Source organism: Dendrobium catenatum, unplaced genomic scaffold (assembly GCF_001605985.2).
Source record: "Dendrobium catenatum unplaced genomic scaffold, ASM160598v2 fragScaff_scaffold_133, whole genome shotgun sequence".
Classification (NCBI taxonomy): Eukaryota; Viridiplantae; Streptophyta; class Magnoliopsida; order Asparagales; family Orchidaceae; genus Dendrobium; species Dendrobium catenatum.
In genome coordinates, this window is record NW_021318595.1 from 13,231,837 (window position 1) to 13,255,696 (window position 23,860).

The 23,860-nt window shown below is 34.1% G+C and overlaps 1 protein-coding gene across 2 annotated transcripts in view; it reads left to right on the forward strand.

Moving 5' to 3' along the window:
- Positions 1-22,422: 22,422 nt before the first annotated feature.
- Positions 22,423-23,860, forward strand: part of LOC110114878 — a 30,150-nt gene continuing 28,712 nt past the window's right edge. The window contains exon 1 of one of the 2 annotated variants that reach the window (XM_020847904.2): positions 22,423-22,852. In XM_020847904.2, the coding sequence (XP_020703563.1) occupies positions 22,669-22,852 (184 nt within the window). In that variant the 5' untranslated portion in view covers positions 22,423-22,668. The remainder of the gene's footprint in view (positions 22,853-23,860) is intronic. The other variant, XM_020847903.2, reaches the window with a different exon arrangement.

Genomic DNA, 23,860 nt, shown 5'->3' on the forward strand with positions numbered 1-23,860 from the left:
TATCGAAAGTTATGATTTATTGAAGTTTTGACCCGTTTTTGACCTAAGGTTGACCAAAATGTTGACTTTTTTTTATTTTGACCAGATTTTGGTGATTTGATATTTTTAGAAAATACTATATCTTAATTGGAGTCATTAGCCATTGATTTTGGCTGATTTGGAATTTTATACAATTAGTTATGAATTTTCAAAGTTTTCTTATATATTTGAATTTTAAAATTCCTTAATTAAGAAGGTTTTGATTATTTTGACCCAAACTCATTCCAAATTGCATGTAATCATTCCCAAAGGTCAGGTATGACCCATGGGAGTGTTTCCAATTATTTGGAAATTATTTGAGATTTTTAATAATTTTTAATTAATTATTATTTTTCATTAGAAATTTAATTAAAGTTAAATTGAAGGTCTAGTCAAAGAGATTTTATTTCTTTTAGGTAGATAATTATGTTATGGACAATTTAAAATATTATTTGTTTTTTTTGGATTAAAATTTGATTTATTGTAATTTTTTAAATTTTATGAGTCCTTAAATGGGCTGAATTTTGAGAAGGATACTTTTCTAACCTAATGAGCTCCAAACTCAGTAAAATTTAAACATATGGTTCAAAATGTCACTAAGTTTAAGGTGTTTGAGTTTCACCCCTATTGGGTGTATGTATAGTTCCCTAGAAATTTTCTAAGTTTTTTAAACATTTTCTTAATTATTTTCCTTAAGTGTCCCTATTGTTCAAATGGGCATGAAATTTGGTGTGTATAACCCTGGTACACATACATTCACATCAAAAAAATTTTACAGAAAAATACTAAGTATCTAGAGAGTTATGAATTTTCAAATTTAGGGTCCAAAATGGACCCTTTAACCTAAAAATTCATATCATAGAAATTCATTGGGTATCTGACTCTAAGAAAATTGCTAAATATGTTTAAGATACCCAATAATCATTCACCAAAATTTGGACTCCATTTGACCACTAGATGTCTGGCAATTCAATTTGAAATTTTAATTGAATCTGACTAAAACATGTTCTGGGGATCCGCTGCAAGGATTGGCGGACAAGACATGCTGTCCGGCGCTGCCCTGGACGTTCGATAGTGAAGAGGGCACGATCGGATGGCTCTAATTGAGCTAGATTCAATAGTTCAAAGTTGAACTAAAATTTTAATTAGCCATAACTTTCAATATACTTGTCTAAATTGAATGAAATTTGAAATGTAGCTAGAGGATAATGTAATATTCCAACACACAAAGTTTGGAGGCTTAATGTGTTTTAGATTTACTACAATTTCAAATTAATGTTTTAGATAAAAGTTACGATATCTTACATCCTATGGGCGGATTTTGCTGTACTTAGGCTCGTTGGAAAGCTCTCGATATCCTCTACAACTTTGATGAAGGATTCAAGAACGTTTGATGGCTAGATCAAAAACTGCTACAGGAATATCATTTTCTCTCTCTCTCTCTCTCTCTCTCTCTCTCTCTCTCTTTTCTCAGTTTGGGTTTCTAGCTCAAGCAACACTCTTTGCAACGGCTGGAAGAAGCCTAGTTATAGATGGAGAGGCTTTTTTATGCCTTGGGGGATGTTGTGGGCTGCTGGGATTAGAGTTTTTGGAATATAGGGGGTGAGGACAAAGTCTTGAGTGAAGAGTGAAGTTCTTCCCACCACTTCTCATGATTACTCCCTAAAACATGATAAAGGGGAGATATAAAATGCTATCAAACATCCCCTTCAGCCATCAATCTTCATAGAACTTGAGTTATCAAGTGGGCTTGGCTTACCAAGGTGATAAAGCCACTTATTAAGTAGGTTTGACCACTTTGACTAGTCAAAATGTCACATAGGTTGATGAGGTGGCATGAAGAGTGTTATGAGCTGCTGGAATGACAGGTTGAAGAGGGTTTGATGCCTAGGAATGAAGTTTAAGCTAGTTTGACCAAGTCTAAAGGTGTTGACTTGGTCAAAATGATCATGGATTTACTCGTGTCATACCAAGGGATATTTAAGAAGTTAAATGATGTGGAATCAAAGTTTCTTAAATCATCGAGTGAACATGAGTGAAGTGGATTCAATCTTGAATCAAATATTAGACCTTATATGAGGCTTATCAATTGAGTGGAAAGGTGTATTCAATACATGGCTTTGACCATAGGTTTGATCATGTAAAATCAAGGTGACTTGGCTTCAAATAAGTTTGAATGGATTTGACTCAAGTTTTGAGATGGGTTTGAAAGCTTAAGGGGTTTTGATTTGATCGAATGGGTTAGAATAACCCATTTAAAACTTTAAGGGGTACTTTTGTCAACATAGGTTGACTTGGTCAACAAAGTTGACCCAAGATTTGGAATTGGGTCCAATAAGTCCCAAAAATTATTTGAAAACATTTAGAAAAGGTTTCAAAGATTGATAATCAATTCAAGTCAAGCCTAGGTCAAAAGTCCAAAAATTCCCTTAAAAGGCATTTTGGTCATTTTGGCCTTCAGTCAATTCTGGGTCAAATTGATTCTAGAAAGATGTGGATTATTTTCTAAAAAGTCAATACCAAGGTCCTGGGAGTGATCAAAAGATTTGGAGGGGGTCCAAGGTCAAATTCCATTGGGTGAAAGGTCCAGTGGCATGGACTGTAAATATTTGAAGGTTTTGCAATCATTGTAATTGGATTTAGTTTATGATGTTAAAGTCTTTCAAATGAGTTCAAATTTGGAGGGTTGGCCCTATAGGTATGTCGCATCAATATGGAATTGACAGACTCTGAATTAGATGCCAATTGACAGGATTTCAAGGTGATGTAAAAATCACCTAAAAGGGGCTTTAGGACCTAAGTCTTTAGCCTAAGGATTCTGGGTTTGGATTGAATTTAAGATCTGGACTAGGCCTAAGGGCTAGGATCTAGGACTTAGGAAGGAATCAAGAGTGACCTCATACAAAAATGAGGTCAACAAATGGACCCCCAATGTGTGTAGTAGAAGGAACTTCTGCTGCACACATTGGCGTTAACCGAATGAAAATTTTGAATAGAATCTTGAGAGTGTAAGGAAGGGCATCACCCAACCATATGTCTATAGGATACTGATAGAAGGTCTACACCTGATAGACAAATTAACTGGGAACCAAGGTAGGGAATACCTAGCCTTGGATCTAAGAAGGGCATCACCCAACCTTATGTCCATAGGATGCTGATAGAAGACTTACTCCAAATGGACAATTTAATTGAGAAACCAAGGTAGGGAGTACCTAACCTTGGGTCTAAGGAAGGGCATCACCCAACTTTAGGCATATAGGATGCTGATAGAAGACTTACTCCAAATAGGCAGATTAACTGGGAAATCAAGGCATGGAATACTTAACCTTGGGTCTAAGGAAGGGCATCACCCAACCTTAGGTCTATAGGATACTGATAGAATACTTACTCCTAATAGGCAAATTAATTGGGATGGTCATATGGGGAGGAAACTTACTCCACACAGAGGACTGAAACTAGCAAACTAGGGTGGTTCCATGAAGGGCGTACTTCACCACTAGCGAATGGTCATGTGGGGAGGAAACTTGCTCCACACAGAGGATTGAAACTGGCAAACTAGGGTGGTGCCACGAATGGCGTACTCCACCACTAGCGAGTGGTCATGTGGGGAGGAAACTTGATCCACATAGAGGACTGAAACTGGCAAGCTATGGTGGTGCCATGAAGGGCGTACTCCACCACTAGCGAGTGTGAATTAGGATGGTGCCACGAAGGGCGTACTCCACCACTAATCCCCAAGTCAAATGCCAGGGTGGTGCCACAGAGGGCGTACTCCACCACTAGCGGGTGTGAATTAGGATGGTGCCACGAAGGGCGTACTCCACCACTAATTCACAGGTAAAAGCCAGGATGGTGCCATGGAGGGCATACTCCACCACTAGTGGGTCTAATCCTAAGGGAAGGAAGGACCTAACCTTAAGGAAAAGAGAAATGGAAATAATGATTGATGATTTTGAATTTGATTTGATTTCTTTGAATTTGAAGGGGTGAATTTGATGTTTAATTTGATATTCATTCGGCATGATATTTCTTAAAGAACCGCCCAAATGAAAGGAAGCTTCTGATGGTATCTTAAAAATTAATCCATTGTCATGAACCTTCCTTATAGATCATCTCTAAGGTAGACGATCTAGTCAACATTGATTCAAAGCTTACATTAATCTTATGGTGGACTAAAATTGGTCTCCAAAGGACTATAGCCAAGTCTCCTACTTGGAAAGTCCTGAGGTGACACAATTTATAATGAGTTTGAATCATACGTGACTTATGTAATTTCAAATTTTATTGAGTTCAAAACAACTTTCTTCAAGGCCTTCGAGATCCTCCAATTGGAGCCAGACACTCTACTTAGTTGTGACTCAATTTTGAAAGTCAATTTATAGCATGTAAAACACACCTCTATATGAGAACAAGCTTGGACCCAACATAGAGTGTTATTTCACAGAGTGGATCTTAAAAGAAATGATGCATATATTTAAGGACTCACATATATCTCTCAAGAATGGGATTTGAATTCTTATCAAGAGTAGAAGATTCATTCTTTTTATTGAAAATTTCCTCTTAATCATTTAGACCCAATCAGAACGACAAGTGGGAACAAATTCAAGAGTATAGTGAGAAGTATAGTGACCCCAATCGACCCAAAAAAAGCTAAGGGTTTGGATTTTGTTGACTCAGATCAAGTTTCATAGAAACTAAACTAGATTCTCCCTTGTAGAAATTTTGAATTAAAATTAATTTCAAAAACGTTTAAGTTGGATAGAGAAATTTAATCTTTTCAATTCTCTTGCATAAAATTTTCTATCTAATAGACTGTCTATGCATGACAATAAATCTAGATTCAAGATTTTTCAAAGTCAAGCTATTAAATATGATCAGACTCTTTGAGATTTAAGGATTTAAAAAGAAGGAAACCTCTTTCACTTTTTTTGTAACGTGCTTTGCACACCCTTTATTTCTTTGACGCACTTTGCGCTTCTTCTTTTTTTTTTTTGAATTTTTTTTAATGCATTTTGTGCATCCTTTGAATTTTCTTCTCTTTTTTTTAATAAGAGGCTTCACTTTCTTTAAAACCTTAACATGATTGCTCTTTTTTTATTTTAATTTAGGATTATATCGCAAGTATAAGAGAAGAAAACTTATTCTCTTATTCAAGGAAGAATAATCCCCAAATTGGATCCAAATATTTTGATAAGAAAATATCAACTTGACTTAGAAAATCGTTGAATAGATTTAGAACATGCAAAAGAAGCCTATAAGATGGAAAACCGCGAGAAGACTAAGAAGATTTTCATTTCTAAAATCAACTTAAGTTTGATACAAATTTTAATTCAAAAAAAAAAATCAAATCGACCCGCAGAAGCGATGGGAGGGAGGGGCCTTTAAAGATCCAGTGGAGTCAACCATAACTCTTCCCTATTTCTGGTTTAAAATAGAGGTTAATTTTCATTAAAAAGATGGATAAACTATGTTAAAAATTTTGACCCAGTACACTTGAGAAATAATATGATTTCCTTCAGAATAGCAAGTCCAGGTGGCAAGACTCAATCAATGTAAAATATATTTCCACAATCTCTTAAAAGAAAGAGATTATTGTGGGGTCTGCACTACCCCAAACTAGTACTGCATCATTTCAATTTAAGGATCTATCGCAATAGGACCCCTTTTAGAAGTTAAATTCAAATGGTGTCACTATCTGATAAGATCTCAGATCCATTATTTTTTCCTCCCTAATTACTAGTAACCTAGCAATTATGAGAGTGGCGCCTGGGGTGGTTTCTGCACCTCCTCGTCCATAGATGATATAATGTGGCACGTGTAGTAACGTGACCAAACTTCATCTAGTAGAGTGGATGGGTCATAACCCTCAACTAGGGGCCTATGGTCTATTGATGGTGATTACTTAGTTCTTTCTTGATTGATTCTCTTTGTGTAGTAGTCAAGAAGGTGTATTGGAGATCGTGCTCTCATTTTCACAACCTTCCTCCTTTGAGTAACAGGAGTAGGGTGGAAAACATTTCCACTATGGATGGGGTAGGTGTAAGGAGCAACAAGTTCTCAACTGGCCTCAGATTTGACTTGCTTTAAGGCTCCTGCCTCAGCAATCTTTTTAGCCTTAGCAACATTCTTTCTGAATCTTTGAAGGCAGTTCTTTATCTTATTTTTGCTGGCAACATGGGTGCTAGAACTTGTCCCAATCTCAGATTGAGATGGTAACTCTTTCATTATTAATGATTTCTGGTTCTTATCCTCCTGAGTAGAGGGCACAGTGGTCGAAGGGGCGATAACAACCTCCATCCTAGAGATGGGGAGTCAACTCCTGACCTTAAAGTAATCTCAACTAAGGGGACATCCCTTTGTATTCCAGCAGAGAGTTCAATCATTTCTTCTCCGTTGACTGATAACTTGAAGTTTTGAAAATTTATTCCAAACTGGGTCGAGTTACTAGAGGTAATTCCTTCTACTATCAAGTTTCTATCCATGGAGAAGATGAGTTTCTCAGCCATTTGAGTATTTGAATTCCTGGAATTAAGGAAGAGTGATATGAATTAGTTAATTTTGAATTAAAATTTGAATTTTGAGCATGATTAATTTCGCTAAGTCTTGAACCTCAGCATGTTGAGTTTTCATCCAACAAGAGAGTTTATAAAATTGATTAAGAATATTCATGGAAACTGGCTTGACTCCTTTGCTTTACCAATCAACTTGGAGGCAAAATATCAAAGCCCGACTTAGACAGAGGTTTCCTTACTCATCTCTTTATTTGATAGGTCTTTCTTTTAGATGTTGGCCACACTCACTCAAGAAAGAAATGGGTAGGAGGACCAACGAAAGAAAAGATAGTTAAAACTATCGATGCTATCGATGAAACAAAAATTTTCCATTATTAAAGATGGAGAGAGAGATTTAGTCCCACCAGGCGTGCCATTTTTTGTTGGTGGAATTTTGAAAACAGGTTTTGAAAAATATTAGTTTTCTTTAGGAATCTTAAAATTGAAGATTAATTCTAATTCTAAAGTCGAATCAACTCGGTAGAAAAAGTATATCACCCTGAAGGATGAAAATAAAATTTCATAACAGTGTTCAGACTTAAAATTATGAAACTCATATTGAATATCATGATCGGATTCTAGAAAGAACTTCGTATAGCCCCGAGGGAACAAAGTGAAGTTCAACTTAATATCCAATTATAATATTCAAGAAGTACGATCGTCGGGTTCACATCCAAAGCCTTCTCAAAGAAGGATGTATCTCCCCAAAGGGAGATAGCACCATTCAATAATAATCCTTCTAATGTACTAAGGACGATCATTTTTTTGACCTTTTCCCAAAGAAATCTAATAAGATTTTAGAAAAATTAATTTTAAAATCAGGTGCGTGTGTGGTTCCAAATCTCCTACGAGCGTAATCCATCGTAGTTAATTATATCGTAGAGAGACAGAGTCGCCTACGAAAACTCTCGATTAAAATAGTGACGGAATTTTGTTAGATCTTCTAGGAGTGATATAAAAAATGAATGAAGTTTGGAAAATCAAAAGGGAATGGATCAAGATTGAACAGTTATTAATAGAGTTAAGGGAAGAGAAGTAGGGGACACTTTGAGATTCCAGAACCATCCGGAAGTGTCCCAACTTAATCTATGTGTTCGGCTTTACGTTTTAGGATTGAAATGAAGCTTTAATTAGAGTTGAACATTTTATTAGAAATTTAGAATTATATTCTCGAAATTTGGGGTCTTATAATAAAAAAATTTATGCCCCAAATCCTTAATCTAATTTGGACACTAGACCACAGTCGTCTGAACCAAACTAATGCAGTGCAAGGTCTGGACTTACCCCGGCCTGGATTGGGGAGCCAACTAACCACCTAGTCAATTTAAAAGAGATGAGTCAGGTCTTTTATGAAAGAGTGGTAGGGACATTTTATTTAAAGTTTTGGAGAGCTGGGGCCGACATCTAGAGATTTCCTTAATTGGCCCCTTTGACTTATGTTGAGTGCAAAATGCTAAGGACTAATGCAATTAAAATTTTGACTCTTTTAATTTGTTTCTAATGCAATGAATGCTAGTTGATAACTTCAAATCAAGTATGCTTAAAATTTTAAAAACAGACTTAGAAAATAATTTTTTAGAAGATTGGGCTTCCCCAGGTCCGGCACCTCGTCCTCATAGGTCAGACTATCCGGACTCTACCCGCAGGCGGAGAAGGGTCTAAAATAAGGAGAGAGTAGTGCAGAAATATGCATGCGACCCCGGGGTCGATCCCCAGCTAATTCCCTAAATTCATTATCTTTCTATATTATTTAGACTCACTAAAATTTTAAATTTTTAAGATTACGAGTATAAAAATTTTCACACCCTTACGAGTCTTATGTATCCAGGAGAAAATAAAATCGGCATACAAACATAAAAAAAATTAAGAAAAGCAGGCAACTCTAAAGGCAATCATCTCAACACATCAAATATAAATAAATTAATTAATAAATATCCATAGGCAAAGCTGCCTTGCTTATTACAAACCAGAATTTTGCAGAAAGTAAAGTGGTCGGACACCACTGACAACAACCCGGATTCTAAACCTAGTAGAAACGCAAGTGATTTTGAATGGGATACTCTTTATCTTCATGTCTTCAATATTGTTCTCCTTCGGGTTCATATCCTTCAGGCTTCTTGAATTTCTTCGTAGTAGGCTACCCAAATGGATAAGAGGACACTTTCCTTGATGGGAAGACCACTCTTTCCTCTTTGGGAAGGAAAGAAGTGATCCAAATTTGGATCTTCAAATAGAAAAGGGCTACTCCCCTAAGGGGTGTCCTTTTTTCTTTGGAGTTCAAGCTTTGGACCTATTTATCCCAATTCAAAACTCCACTTTCACAACACTTGACACTTATACAAATTATATTTATATCAAATCAAAATTCTAGACTCTCATGTAAGATTATCCTAAGCATTTAATAAATTAAGATATATTTATTCTCAAACAGTTATATAAATGCAGAAAAGAAAGTAAACACACTGGCCACGCTCTTTTTATTTGGGGGCTTTAGCAGTTGGAGCACCTGTGCAAGCATTTATAACAATTGATTTTTTTTATTAACTTAGCCCCCTTTTATTGCGCTGCATGAACATGGCCACCTGTAGAAAACTATGTGAACATCTAGATCGTACCTATCCTAGGGGTAATCTAGTCACCAAATGCATCAATCCATCCATAGAGTGCAGAAAAAGTAAACAGATACAACGAAGCAATTTCATCCATAACATGCAGTAAAAATCATGAAAAATCTGGCACACAGCAGTAAAGTAAACACTGGCCTAACCTAGATCTAGAGTTGGTTGTCCTAGCAAATCATCTAAAGTGTGTGTAAAAGGTCGTGTGGCTTGGGTAGATCCTAAGCTGGTTAGTTAATTAGAGTTATATAAAATTCTGGGTTTGTTCAAGCTTGAAAGGGGATTTAGATTAAAGTTTGAGTATTAATATATTAAGGATTTTAATCAAATATATTTTAAAAGTTAATTGATTACTACCTTTATTTCACACCGAGGCCGCGAAGTTTATTTCACCTTCCTTGGGGCTAAGTTAATAGCCTCGTAGGCCTGAGTTACTTAGTAGTAATCAGGGTTGATTAGATTATTTTAAATTGGTTGAAATTAAGAGGAATAAATTAATATTAAGGGGAGTTATTTATTGATTTTAAAGGATTTGTTAATAATTTTATTAACCTACTCAGAAAATTCTGAAATTTGGGGGAGTTAACAGATTTTAGAGGATTATTAAGATATATTAAATAAGGGGTCAAAATTGATTTTTTTAAAATTAGAATTAATCTTAAGGATTTCATATTTTTAATAAATACTAGACCTAATTATGAATTGTTAGACAGATGACACACTAAATTTGGAGTTTTCTATCGAAAGTTATGATTTATTGAAGTTTTGACCCATTTTTTACCTAAGGTTGACCAAAATGTTGACTTTTTGATTTTGACCAGATTTTGGTGTTTTGATATTTTTAGAAAATATTAGATCTTAATTTGAGTCATTATCCATTAATTTTGATTGATTTAGAATTTTCTACAATTAGTTATGAATTTTCAAAGTTTTCTTAATTATGTGAATTTTAAAATTCCTTAATTAAGAAGGTTTTGATTATTTTGACCCAAACTCATTCCAAATTGCATGTAATCATTCCCAAAGGTCAGGCATGACCCATGGGAGTGCTTCCAGTTATTTTCAAATTATTTGGGATTTTTTAATAATTTTTAATTAATTAAATTAATTAATTATTATTTTTCATTAGAAATTCAATTAAAGTTAAATTGAAGGTCGAGTCAAAGAGATTTTATTTCTTTTAGGTAGATAATTATGTTATGGACAATTTAAGATATTATTTGTATTTTTTGGATTAAAATTTGATTTATTGTAATTTTTTAAATTTTCTGAGTCCTTAAATGGGCTGAATTTTGAGAAGGATACTTTTCTAACCTAATGTGCTCCAAACTCAGTAAAATTTAAACATATGGTTCAAAATGTCAATAAGTTTAAGGTATTTGAGTTTCAGCCCTATTGGGTGTATGTATAGTTCCCTAAAAATTTTCTAAGTTTTTTAGACATTTTCTTAATTATTTTCCTTAAGTGTCCCTACTATTCAAATGGGTATGAAATTTGGTGTGTCTAACTCTGGTACACATACATTCACATCAAAGAAATTTTACAAAAAAATATTAAGTATCTAGAGAGTTATGAATTTTCAAATTTAGGGTCCAAAATGGACCCTTTAATCTAAAAATTCATATCACAGAAATTCATTGGATATCTGACTCTAAGAAAATTACTAAATATGTTTAAGATACCCAATAATCATTCACCAAAATTTAGACTCCATTTGACCACTAGATTGTGAGAAAAGTATAAAAAACTAAATTCAAACAAATAAGAATATCTCACAATACAGAAATCAAACCAGACTAATTTTAATTTTAATAAATACTACATTAAAATTTCTTTCCAACGAGCTCAAGAACACAAAATTTGGCGACAAAATGGATTTTTTATGAATTTTAGAAGTTCTGGCTATTTAATTTGAATTTTTAATTGAATTTGACTAAAACATGTTCTGGGGATCCGCTGCATGGATTGGCGGACAAGACATGCTGTCCGGCGCTGCCCTTGACGTCCGGTCGTGAAGAGGGCACAATCGGATGGCTCTGATTGAGCCAGATTTAACAGTTCAAAGTTGAACTGAAATTTCAGTTAGCCATAACTTTCAATATACTCGTCTAAATTGAATGAAATTTGAAACGTAGCTAGAGGATAATGTAATATTACAACACACAACGTTTGGAGGCTTAATGTGTTTAAGATTTACTACAGTTTCAAATTAATGTTTTAGAGGAAAGTTGTGATATCTTACAGTCCTGTGGGCGGATTTTGCTGTACTTAGGCTCATTGGAAAGCTCTCGATATCCTCTACAACTTTGATGAAGGACCCAAGAACGTTTGATGGCTAGATCTAAAACTGCTACATGAATATCATTTTCTCTCTCTTCTCAGTTTGGGTTTCTAGCTCAAGCAACACTCTTTGTAACGGATGGAAGAAGCCTAGTTATAGATGGAGAGGCTTTTTTATGCCTTGGGGGATGTTGTGGGCTGCTGGGATTAGAGTTTTTGGAAGATAGGGGGGTGAGGACAAAGTCTTGAGTGAAGAGTGAAGTTCTTCCCACCACTTCTCATGATTACTCCCTAAAACATGATAAAGGGGAGATATTAAATGCTATCAAACATCCCCTTCAGCCATCAATCTTCATAGAACTTGAGTTGTCAAGTGGGCTTGGCTTACCAAGGTGATAAAGTCACTCATTAAGTAGGTTTGACCACATTGACTAGTCAAAATGCCACATAGGTTGATGAGGTGGCATGGAGAGTGTTATGAGCTGCTGGAATGACAGGTTGAAGAGGGTTTGATGCCTAAGAATGAGGCTTGAAGGCAAGGAATGAAGTTTAAGCTAGTTTGACCAAGTCTAAAGGTGTTGACTTGGTCAAAATGATCATGGATTTACTCGTGTCATACCAAGGGATATTTAAGATGTTAAATGATGTGGAATCAAAGGTTCTTAAATCATCAAGTGAACATGAGTGAAGTGGATTCAATCTTGAGTCAAATATTAGACCTTATATGAGGCTTGTCAATTGAGTGGAAAGGTGTATTCAATACATGGCTTTGACCATAGGTTTGACCATGTAAAATCAAGGTGACTTGGCTTCAAATAAGTTTGAATGGATTTGACTCAAGTTTTGAGATGGGTTTGAAAGCTTAAGGGGTTTTGATTTGATCGAATGAGTTAGAATAACCCATTTAAAGCTTTAAGGGGTACTTTTGTCAACATAGGTTGACTTGGTCAACAAAGTTGACCCAAGATTTGGAATTGGGTCCAATAAGTCCCAAAAATTATTTGAAAACATTTAAAAAAAGTTTCAAAGATTGATAATCAAATCAAGTCAAGTCTAGGTCAAAAGTCCAAAAATTTCCTTAAAGGGCATTTTGGTCATTTTGGCCCTGAGTCAAATCTGGATCAAATTGATTGTAGAAAGATGTGGATTATTTCTTATAAAGTCAATACTAAGGTCCTGTGAGTGATCAAAAGATTTGGAGGGGGTCCAAGGTCAAATTTCACTGGGTGAAAGGTCCAGTGGCATGGACTATAAATATTTGAAGGTTTAAAATTGTGGAATTATAGTATTAAAATATCTAAAACTATTGTGTTCATTCCATTCACCTAGCTACGTACATTGATGGAGAAGAGTAGAAGAGAAGGAAAGGAGAGAAGATGAAAGATAAAGAGGAGAGGATTTGGAGGCCAAAGCTTAGGTTTTGATCATCAGGCTAGTTGGAGAGATTGTAGAGCATAGGGTATACTTCTAAACCTCTATCTCTAATTTTAGTTTTTTATATTTTATAAAAAATTATGGGTGCAAATGTGTTTATTTCAAATTTTTGAAGTTTTTACCACGTTAGTTTTTAAATGTATTGTAATCTCTATTTTGAACATTTTGACTATAAGAAAATAATTTTTTATTGATTGATTGTTTCTAAGTAAATTTCTGAGTATATGTTTCGTTTGAGAATTTTTGGGCAATTACAATAATTATGTAATGTCTTCAAATATTAATGTGAATGTCCCTTTAAAATTAGAAGTGAAATAGAAAAAGTTTAGTGGGTATATTGGTATATGCGAAACATGACTTTTTACAAGCAATTCATGCATTATTTACATATTGCATTAGATTTCCCAATTAATTGTTATTATATTGTATTTGAACTATGCCTAACATGAAATTATATATGTTCTAATATGTGAAATAGTGCACTCATTTATGTGAAAAGGGTTATAATGTTCTATTTTGGCCTGATCTACTTAGGACATATTCGGGAGATATTATGGCCCCACTTGCTAAAGGCGAGTGTGAGAGACTATGTAACACTATAAGTACGCTTATGGCCCATCTGCTTAGTGTAAATATGGGAGGTATTCTAGATCCTTTTGATATATGTATGTGTGGGAAAGGGAGATATAAGTGGAAGTAGAGTTATAAGTAAGCATTGGGATATGTGCATGATAATCATTTCATTCCATTGATATTAATAAAATAAGTATAAGTAACAATATGAAATGAATGTTAAAAATTCTAGAACTGTAAACAAATTCAGATGAAACACGAAAGACAAATGCAAGTGAATCTTTGAGGTCAAGTATTCTGCTAAGGATTTGGAAATTTTTATAAAAATGACTTTATAGATAAGTTAAAATATTAAGTATGCTTTCAAACCATGAAATTGTACTTCACTCTTTTAGTGTTGTCCTATCACTTTAATGATCCTTTTTTTCCTGATTATTTATAATGCAACTTCATCTTTTAATTTAAATATTGATATCTATGATGGGCCAGGGTATGAACTCTACTGAGCTAATTTTGTTTATCATATTCTTTTAAATGTTTCAAGTAAAGGGAAAGGTCCATTTGAGTAAAGGAGCGTAGAAGTAGGCTTCCAAGTTCTAATGTTTGAGATATTAATTTTGTAATCCAATTTTTTTGTTTAAATGTAATGACATTCCTGCTCTTGACTAATATAATTATTTTTTCTATAATGAAATTTGTTTTATATTGCTTTCATAGTTTGGAAATTTATTAGCCTACTTGTTATTATTAATGGTTGAGAATTAAACATATTTAGGTAAAATAATCCTTCCATTAGATCCTAGGACATCGCATGGTGCTTAAATGTTCTGAAAGATACAATTGACATCTGTTGAGCCTTGAATCACCTAGGTAAGAAGGTAACATTTGATGGTGGATAAGGTGGGCTCAGCTATCGGCCAATCACAGTAGGGTGAGCTAAAGGCTCATCATATAGGTTTTTTTTATGTAGCTAATTTTTTATAAAGGGCTAGCCACTCTGGAGAGAGTGAGCCACTAATATGACATCATAACATGTAGCTGGTGCTGATTTATTGACTTTGCAAGGATGTCCTAGTCTACCCTACATTGGAAAAGCTCCTTTGTAAGCCAAGGCAAGTAACATTTGTTGATTCTTTGGATGAGTTGTTATATGAGTCTTAGGTGTGTAGAATAACCTATATCAACCAAATGAGTTCATCCCATGGGACTCCTAAAGGGAAAGTTCATGTCATGTCATGCCATGTTACCTGCTAAGTATCTGTGAGGGCATATATGAGTATATAATTTGCTCATTGATTTGCTTGGCCCTTTGACAAGAAAGTAACAAAAAAGATGAATGAATGAAAGTGATGAGTATTAAATCAAGCTATTGAATAGCTAATAAGAAAGCAAATGCATAATCTTCTATCCTATTTTCACTATAGCCTTGGAAACCTAATTAGCTCATATTAATGTTGATGTGGTGTTAGTTTCCATGTCATGCCTTATAAATAAGGGGCTTACATTAAAGAAATTTACTTTTTTATTTGTATGGTATATGATCCTGTGAGTCCATAGAAAATGAATCAAGTCAATATTGCTCGTTTTTAATCTAGGACAAGCTATTTAGCATGGCTGATGCTTCACCGAGCAAGGAAGTGCACAATAGTGTTGGAAAATCACAGAAGACCATCAAACTCATTGCCATCTCTCCTACAAAGAGAGTTGGGATATAATTAACAATGATATAGGGGAGGGGGAATCATCTACACTTATTAAGGCGACTCTCCTTAAAATTCCCATTGGTAGGGGTACTATGAGCTTCAACAATGAAGTCGCACCCTTGTGCTCGGTAATGAGGCGAGTGCCATTAGGCAATATAGAGGAGTTCGCCACCATTGAGGCGGAGGTGAGTTCTCGAGTGCTTCATCTTACTATAGTTGAGAAAAAAAAGGATAAATTTAAGTATCTAAAAGCATTATTAGGAAATAAGGTATTCTCTATGAGTGTATATTATTCGTATTCTCTCAAGTGATATAGAAGAGCATATATTGAGTGACTAAGAGAAGAAGGCCTTCAAGTAGTGGACAATTGTTGACCATATTTCTGTATGAGGTCAGTAAGACCTACCTGAGTTTCTTTCTAGTGACCTAATTATTGGAAGTTATTCACTTGCCAATCATATATGTCCAAGCCAAAATCAAATCCAATCCTATTTAAATTCAATTCAATTTCCAGTCCCACTTTTAACCAACCTTCAATCAACATTCAAATCATATTCAATTAATCTAAATCATCCATTTGATTTTCATTGATGTGGATAATTCATGCTCAACCATTCTAGTCCAAAATCTAGTCTAAACCTAGAATTCCAATCCAAATAAGGAGCCAGATCCTTAAACCCTTTTTTTGGTAGTTTTTGTACCACCTTGAAACCTAGTAAAATGACTACTTATTTAAAGTTTATAAATTTTATATTATTTATATATGTCTATAAGATCAACCCATAAAAGTGGAATTCAATCTGAGGCTCCTTGCCTAAAAATTGAATTTATTTCTAAAGGCTGCAAAACCTTTCAAATATTTACATCATATGTCACTAGACTTTCCACCTTATGAAATTTGATCTTGGGAATATCTCTAAATCTTCTAACCACATCCATGACCTTTGTTATGACTTGTTTATCATTAATCCACACTTTGTTGGACTTAGCTTGGCCCACAGTTAACTAAAGGTCAAAATGACCAAAATTCCTTTTAAGGGGATTTTTGGTCTTTTCCCTAAAATCCATCATGGCCTAGCCATATCAAACCTTAAAACCTATTTTAATGGATCCTAAATATAATTAGGAATAAATTGGACTCAAACCCACCCTGTGGTTTGACCTAGTTGACCAAGTCAACCATGTTTGTAATTTTTTTTTTAATTTTTTACTTCTTGAGTGTGGCCACATAAAAGTTTATACAAATTGGGTAACCATAAACACAAACACAGGTGGAGAGAAAAATATTTTTAAAGTTAAAAATTTTTGAACTAAGTATATTATATGATTTTCAATTGTAATGTATGATCTGTTATAAGAAAATAGGCTTAACGAGTTATTGGAAAAATTAGTTTTGGTGAACTAAATATATTGTATGATCTTGATCGTACTATACGATTCATTATGATCTGAAAATCCTAGCCACCATTTTAATTTAAGTAAGATTTTAAAATTTGATTGTTGAACTAATCATATTTCTTGTATGATTTGAATCATACTATATGAATATTTAAAATATTGTTAAAATTAACCCCCATAATTAGTTAATCAAATCATGGTTTAATTAATGGTAGTTGATAATACTGTACAACATTGAATGTACCAGAAGATTAACAGAGACAAAATTTGATCATCCCAAAGATTATACCAAATGAAATCAGGATTTTTGAACTAATCATACGATACGATATTCATATCGTATAAGATGACCTACTTGAAATCAACTAATTGTATTATACAAAGAGAGTAGCACGAGACGATCAGTAGAGACAATTTTTAGTTGTATCAGGAATCATCCCGCACGAATAGAGGAAATAGAACAGATCGTACTATATGATGTGTTCAAAAAAAAATTTAAACAGTTCATTTTAACAACTATTTATATCATAATGGATGGGTCTAGTTTTGAAATGATCGTACTATATGAACCATGTTCGTACTATACAAATAGTGATGGGTAACTTGAATTTTTAGGATTTCTTGAAGCCTAATACTTAAGCTATATTTTAAGATTTTCTTTGACAGAAAGAGAGGAACATGTGACTGAAGGAGGAACTCTGAGAAAGGAGCTTTTGAGAAGAAAATCATGATTTGAGAAAGGAAGGAGAAGGTGCGTTTGAGCATGAGAGAGAAGTAGTGTGAGGGGATCACACATTTGCTCCTAGCTAGTTGCACCCTTTCTCCTCCTGTGGCCTTAGTGAGTCTTTTGGAAGATCTCTAGGGAGAGATATTTCTTAGTCCAATCCTTGAGATTCTCTGCCTTCTCTATGAGAGAGAAAAAGAAGCTAAGGTTCTCTACCTTCTCCAGGAGGCAGAAAAAAATGAGTCAAGGTCTTCTACTATCACCAAGAGGGTGACATAGCGTATGACACTCGCCACATCAAAGGTTTGGTGAAAGTGAGTATGTAAGGTTTTTATAACTTATTGTGAGATATATCAAAATGAGAGTTACTTTGTTTCAGTGCAAATTTTCAAAACGGAGGACTCAGGGGAGTAGACGTAAGTCAAGGTTGACCGAACTACTATAAAAATATATGATGCATTTTTTCCTTTTTATAGTTTTACAATTCTTGCATTTCATTTACGTTAATAACTATTTGTGATAAATACTGATTATTGCTCTATCATATAGATCAAAATTTCATGGTAGTAAAATTTAATATTTTTTATAAAATCTCTTGCTTTTGCAATCAGTTAGGATTTGATATTTTCAATTACTGAAAAGTTTTTTAAAAATATTATTATTGTTATTTTGAAGTTAATAAAACTTTTTAAAGCACCAATTCACCCTCATCTTGGTAAGCCTCGGGCTAGTTCCATAAGGTTTAACAACCTTCACAACTTTTAAATGATATCAGAGATGGATTTCAAAAATAAGGTTTTAGAAAACTTTTAAAAAATCAATCAATGTCTCATATTGGTAATTATAACATTGCAGAGGGTTATTCTATAACTTGTCCACTACTGTTTGAAAATATTTCTTTCAATTTTTAGAAAATACGCATGTTTATCTTTTAAAAATCCAATTTGACTTCAAACTGGCTATTCACTTCCATCGTATGTAGTTAATGGTGTCAAAATTGATATTTATTTATTGAATGGAGCAATGATGATAGAGAACTCGTACAGTTAAATGCTAAGTATCTCAATTATTTCTTTTGTGCTTTCAAATCTGAAGACTATATACGAATTTCTACACGTACTACCAGGAAAGAGATTTTGGATAAGTTATATATCACCTATAAGGGAACTAGTGAAGTTAAATAGTCTAGGATAAACATACTACTACATGACTATCAACTCTTTCACATGAAATATAGTGAGATTGTATCTAAAATGTACACTAGGTTCTCCCATATGGTAACATCCTTATATACACTAGGTAGAGAACTATTAAATTCTAAAAAAATTAATAAAATTCTATATTGTTTACCTAGTTCTAATGATGCTAAAATAACTATAATCACTGAATCTAAAAACTTAAATATTTATTTCATTGATAATTTTCTTAGGTCACTCATTGCCAATGAGTAAGGAGAGAGTCAAAGGCAACGTGGTGTAGGAGAGAAAAAGAAGGAGAGAACTGTAACACTAAAAATAAATGGTTCTTATAATGACAATTCTACAGAGGAGTAGGATGGTGAAATAGCCTTGATGATGCACCAATTCAAGAGCTTTCTAAAAAGAAAATAGAGGCATCATCAAAATAAATGGAGCAAAGGTAAAAGCCATAAAACTACTAAAATTTTGACTAACATAATTTGCTTCGAGTGCATAAAACCAGGCCACCTCTAACCTGATTTTCCCAACCTAAAGACTCACCCAAATAAGGAGAAGGGTGAAAAGAAGCTAAATAATAAGAGGGGCAAGCAAAAGACACAAAAAAATTGTTTTGGGCTGACTCTGCCTTAGAATCATTAAAAAAAGAAGTAGAGGAGGATGCAACAAACCTGTGTCTTATGGCTAACAAAAACCTTGATTAATCAGATCAATATGAGGTATGTCAACTCTCTTAAGAAAAATTATTTATTATTTAAAAAAAATCATGATTCATATAGGAAGCTCAAGAAGATGTATACTAGTCTTAATACTGAATTTTCTATTTTGTAAAAAAGAGTATACTAATTTAATTACTGAGCACTCTACATTAGATAGTTATCATATGACTTTATTAGATTAGTTTGATGCAATAAATAAGAAACATATTGACCTATCTAATGCACATAATTCCTTAAAATTTATATATATTGAACTAAAAACATTTAAGGAATTTGATGAAATTGTATTTCAATTAGATAGTAAAGAGCATGCATTAAAACTAGAAGTGGAAAACTATAAAAATGCAAATGAATTTTTAGGAGAAAAAATCATTACACTTGAGAATAATAAACCATCACCAACATTAGCTCAATGGTATAACCCCTCAACACAACATGCATCACCTAATCCTAGGAGACGGCACCATGACCTACATAGGTTAGTAAACCCATTTAGTGGAGTTAGGTGTTACTCTTGTGGCATGTTAAGACATATAACCCACACATGCACTATCAATTGTAGGACACACTTAGTGTGGAGGCCAAAATTACATGCATGATTAGTTTAAATGAAAAACTTATGTTAGAAAAAAAATGGATAAATAATGTTTATATGTTAGACTTGAATTACATTGAATATTCAAATTCATTATACCTAAAAACTATAATTGATAAATCTTGGCTATAGTATAGGGGACTATGTCATGCGAGCATGAAGACTCTTAAGAATTTCACCCAGAAATACCTAATTAGAGGTATGCCTAAGTTAGACTTCATGAAGGACTGCCTATGTGATGTCTGCCAAGTAGGAAAAAAAATAAGATATTCATTTCATTTAATTAAAGACATTAACACCTCTAGGCTACTAGAAATCCTTCACATTGATCTATTTGGACCTATTAGTATAGCCAACTTAGGAGGGAAGACATATGGATTTGTAATAGTGGATGACTACTCTAGATTTACTTGGGTTAAATTCCTAACACATAAGAGTGAGTCATCTAAGGAATTTAGAATATTCTCCACTTGGATTTAAAGAAAATTTGGATGTGAAATCTCAATAATCTATAGTGATTAGGTGAAGAGTTCAAAAATGACAAGTTTGAATCCTTCTGTCAAGAGATAGGAATAGAATATAATTTTTTTGCCCTAAGGACCTGCCAGCATAATGGAATAGCTAAAAGGAAAAATATAACCTTGAGGGAAGCTACAAGGGAAATGCTAGCTAAGTATTCACTTCCTAGGTATTTTTGGGCAAAGCAGTGAATACTGTTAAGTAGGGTAAATGCTAGATCCAAGCTTAATTAGACACCCTATGAACTTCTTTAGGGTAGGATACCCAATCTTTCTCACTTACATGTCTTTAACTGTAGATGCTTCATCTTAATCAATGGAAAATCACCCTAAAAAAATTTGATACCAAGTTTGATGAAGGTGTCTTCTTAGGTTACTCATCTATAGGTAAGGACTATAAAATCTTTAATAAGAAGATTTTGGTAGTGGAAGAGTTTACCCATGTGATATTTGATGAATCATATAAGATATCTAAACCTAAACTTGAAGAAGAAGAAGTGGTGGTCATTCAAGGGGTATAAATTATTGTTATAAGAGATAGAGTAGAACCTCAAGAAAAATTGCCTATAGATTGAAGATATTTTTCTAGTCATCCTAAATAACTTATTTTATGAGACCCATCTGAAGGTGTTAGAACTAGGCATGGACCTACGAAGGAGGTTAGTCATTCAACCTTTATCTCTATGATAAAACCCACCAACATAAATCAAGCCATAGCTAATGAATCTTGGATCCTAGTAATATAAAAAGAGCTAAACCAATTTGTTAGAAATGATGTATGAGAATTAGTCAAGAGACCTAAGGACCATTGTGTTGTTGGAATAAAGTGGGTTTTCAAAAAAGAGCCTACTGAGCAAATTTTGCTCACCCATGTTATTTACAAGTCAGTTCAGGAAAGGATAAGGCATCAATCGAGTAGGCCCAATTGATAAATGTTCAAGTACAAGTCATAGTTCTTTTTTTATATAAGTGTAATCTTTTGACAATTCAGTGATTTTATGCTTGCAAATTCATGTGAGATAAGAAATATACCTATATTATTGTCCAATTTTCTTTTAATAAGATGAATGAAATGAAAATATTTATATTTACTATAATTTAAGGATTTTAGATGGCTTCGTATCATTAATATTAATGAAATAGAATAATTCTTTAATTAGATCTTAGGGCATGAAGATTCTTATATCTTTTTTTAAATAAGATATTAACAATAATAAAATCATAAGCTAGAGTAAAATCTAATGCAGTCTTACCACATTCATTAGTCGTTCCAAATTCATAGCCACCATGAATGCTTTTAAAATCCTCTACCTCTCTACCAAAAATTCCATTTAAATCTCCCACAATAAAAACTCTTTTTTTCAAAAGATATCTTTTGCATTAATTCTTCTAAGTCATTTCAAAATTTTAATTTTGAGTACATATCCAAACATACTTTAGAAGTATAAAATCTTATAATATTAATAATCTTTTCATCAATAATAATCTTCAAAGCTATAATTATATTCTAATTCTACCAATTTTCACATTTTTATCTTTTGAACTCTTATCTATAATAACACTTATACTATTTCTAGTTTGACTCATACCAGAATACAAAAGTTAAAACCTAAACTATCAATCTCCTTAGCCTTCTCTCTAACCCATTTAGTTTCTTAAATGCACAAAATATTTATAATCCTATGAATCATAGTATCAATTAATTTTATTAATTTCCTTATAAGGGAACATACATTCGACGATCCTAACATAATTTTAGTTTAATGGACTAACTTCTTTGCCCACATCGGTCTATAATGTGAAAATCGTTGCCTAATTAATATTGTATCCATATGTCGATGCAATGACCTTGCACACTTTTCACTGTATTCAGGTCATAAAACACGTCACTTCCAGGGAACACCCTAACTTGCCTATTTTAATGGTAGTACCATAATATACTATTTAAAGAAAAAATGCATAATATACTATTAATGCCCTAACAAAATATTCTTGAAATGTGTCTCAACATCTTATTTTCATGTACAAATTCAAATTTAGATCCACATCAGGATTGTTTTGGCGTTTTTTTTTTGAATCAAATCAATGTTGTTGCGGAAAAAAAAAAAGGCGAGCGTGTTGCGGCTTGGATGGAAACAATGACTTTTCCATCAAAAAGAACGGGCAGCGAGAATCGGCGTGTTTTGGACGTGGCGGATAGCATCGATTCGCATATCGCCGTCTTGTGAACAGCTACCGGCTCTTTTTTTTTAGCTCCTTCCTCTCCAGTTCTTCTGTGAAACGCGGTGAGTGGGTTGAGCTATAGAGGATTGAGAGATCACCCGCAGTCACAAATAACATAATGGGCGGCGGCGGAGGTAGCAGTGGGAATGGTGTTATTGCGGCGCCTGGGATCCCTTCAGGGGCGAGGAAGATGGTGCAAAGTCTCAAGGAGATCGTGAATCTCCCTGACCAAGAGATCTATTTCACGCTCAAGGAGTGCGGGATGGACCCTAGCGAGGCCGTACAACGCCTCCTTTCCCAAGGTGCGGCCTGGTTCCCTCTACATCTTTCCTTTCTTCGCCTCTGTCTCCTTGTGCATCTGTTTTTCAGTATCTGTTGCATTCGTGGAAACCCTAGGGAAATGAAAGTTAGGGGAGAAGGGGCGTTTGCAGTGAGTTGGTTGCTTTCGCGGTTGTATTGGGATGGTGTGGCGTGGTGGACTAAAGTTCTGCTTGATTGTATCAAGGGAATAAAGGGGTCTACGCCTTTAACCCCTAAATCCGAGATGCAACCAGATGGCCCCTTTGTGTTTTTTGGTAGTGTTCCGGTTCCGAATTAGTGAGAAAGGACTTGTTTTTAGGTGTGCCTAAGTCTTGTTCTTTCGAGCTCGTTTTTCCTGAAAGGTGTTCACTAGCTGGACGGAAAGATTACTTTCCTTACTCTTCTAAACTCTTAGTTGATTATGATACTTCATGCCGGGCGTTATCACTTGGTAATGTCTATTATTGTTATTGAGCACTTCAGCTCTGTGCACTCAATTTGCACTCTTTTGCCTGCATAGTGTAGTCTGTTACTGCTCCATTGTGTCATAGTCATGGTCTAAACTATAATATGTGCTTGACAGATAGCTGTCTATACACCAATGATGGGTGTATGGATACTAGAGAGGAAATGAGTCATGGGGCTCTCCCCTAATCAGTACGAACCTAAGTGTATGTATAATTATTGTATCTTTACTCTTGAGGAGAGTGTTGTCTTCTACTTAAATTTAAAATGTAATATGCCATGCTAATGTGTCGTGGTCGATGCAAATGTATGATTCAGGTTCTTATGAGCATATTAAACCATCTATGCACCTAGGAGCTCTCACAACGTTTTGAAGCTATCCAAACCTCTTTTTTAAAGTATTTTTAAATTTTTCACAAAGTGGCCTCACCATTTACTGAGGTTTTTTTGCATCAATTTTTTTTTTCTAACGTTTAGCTAACCACGACACTATATTGTCAGTCATTTGAACTTATATGTGAATTGCTCATCTCCTTGGTCTTCTT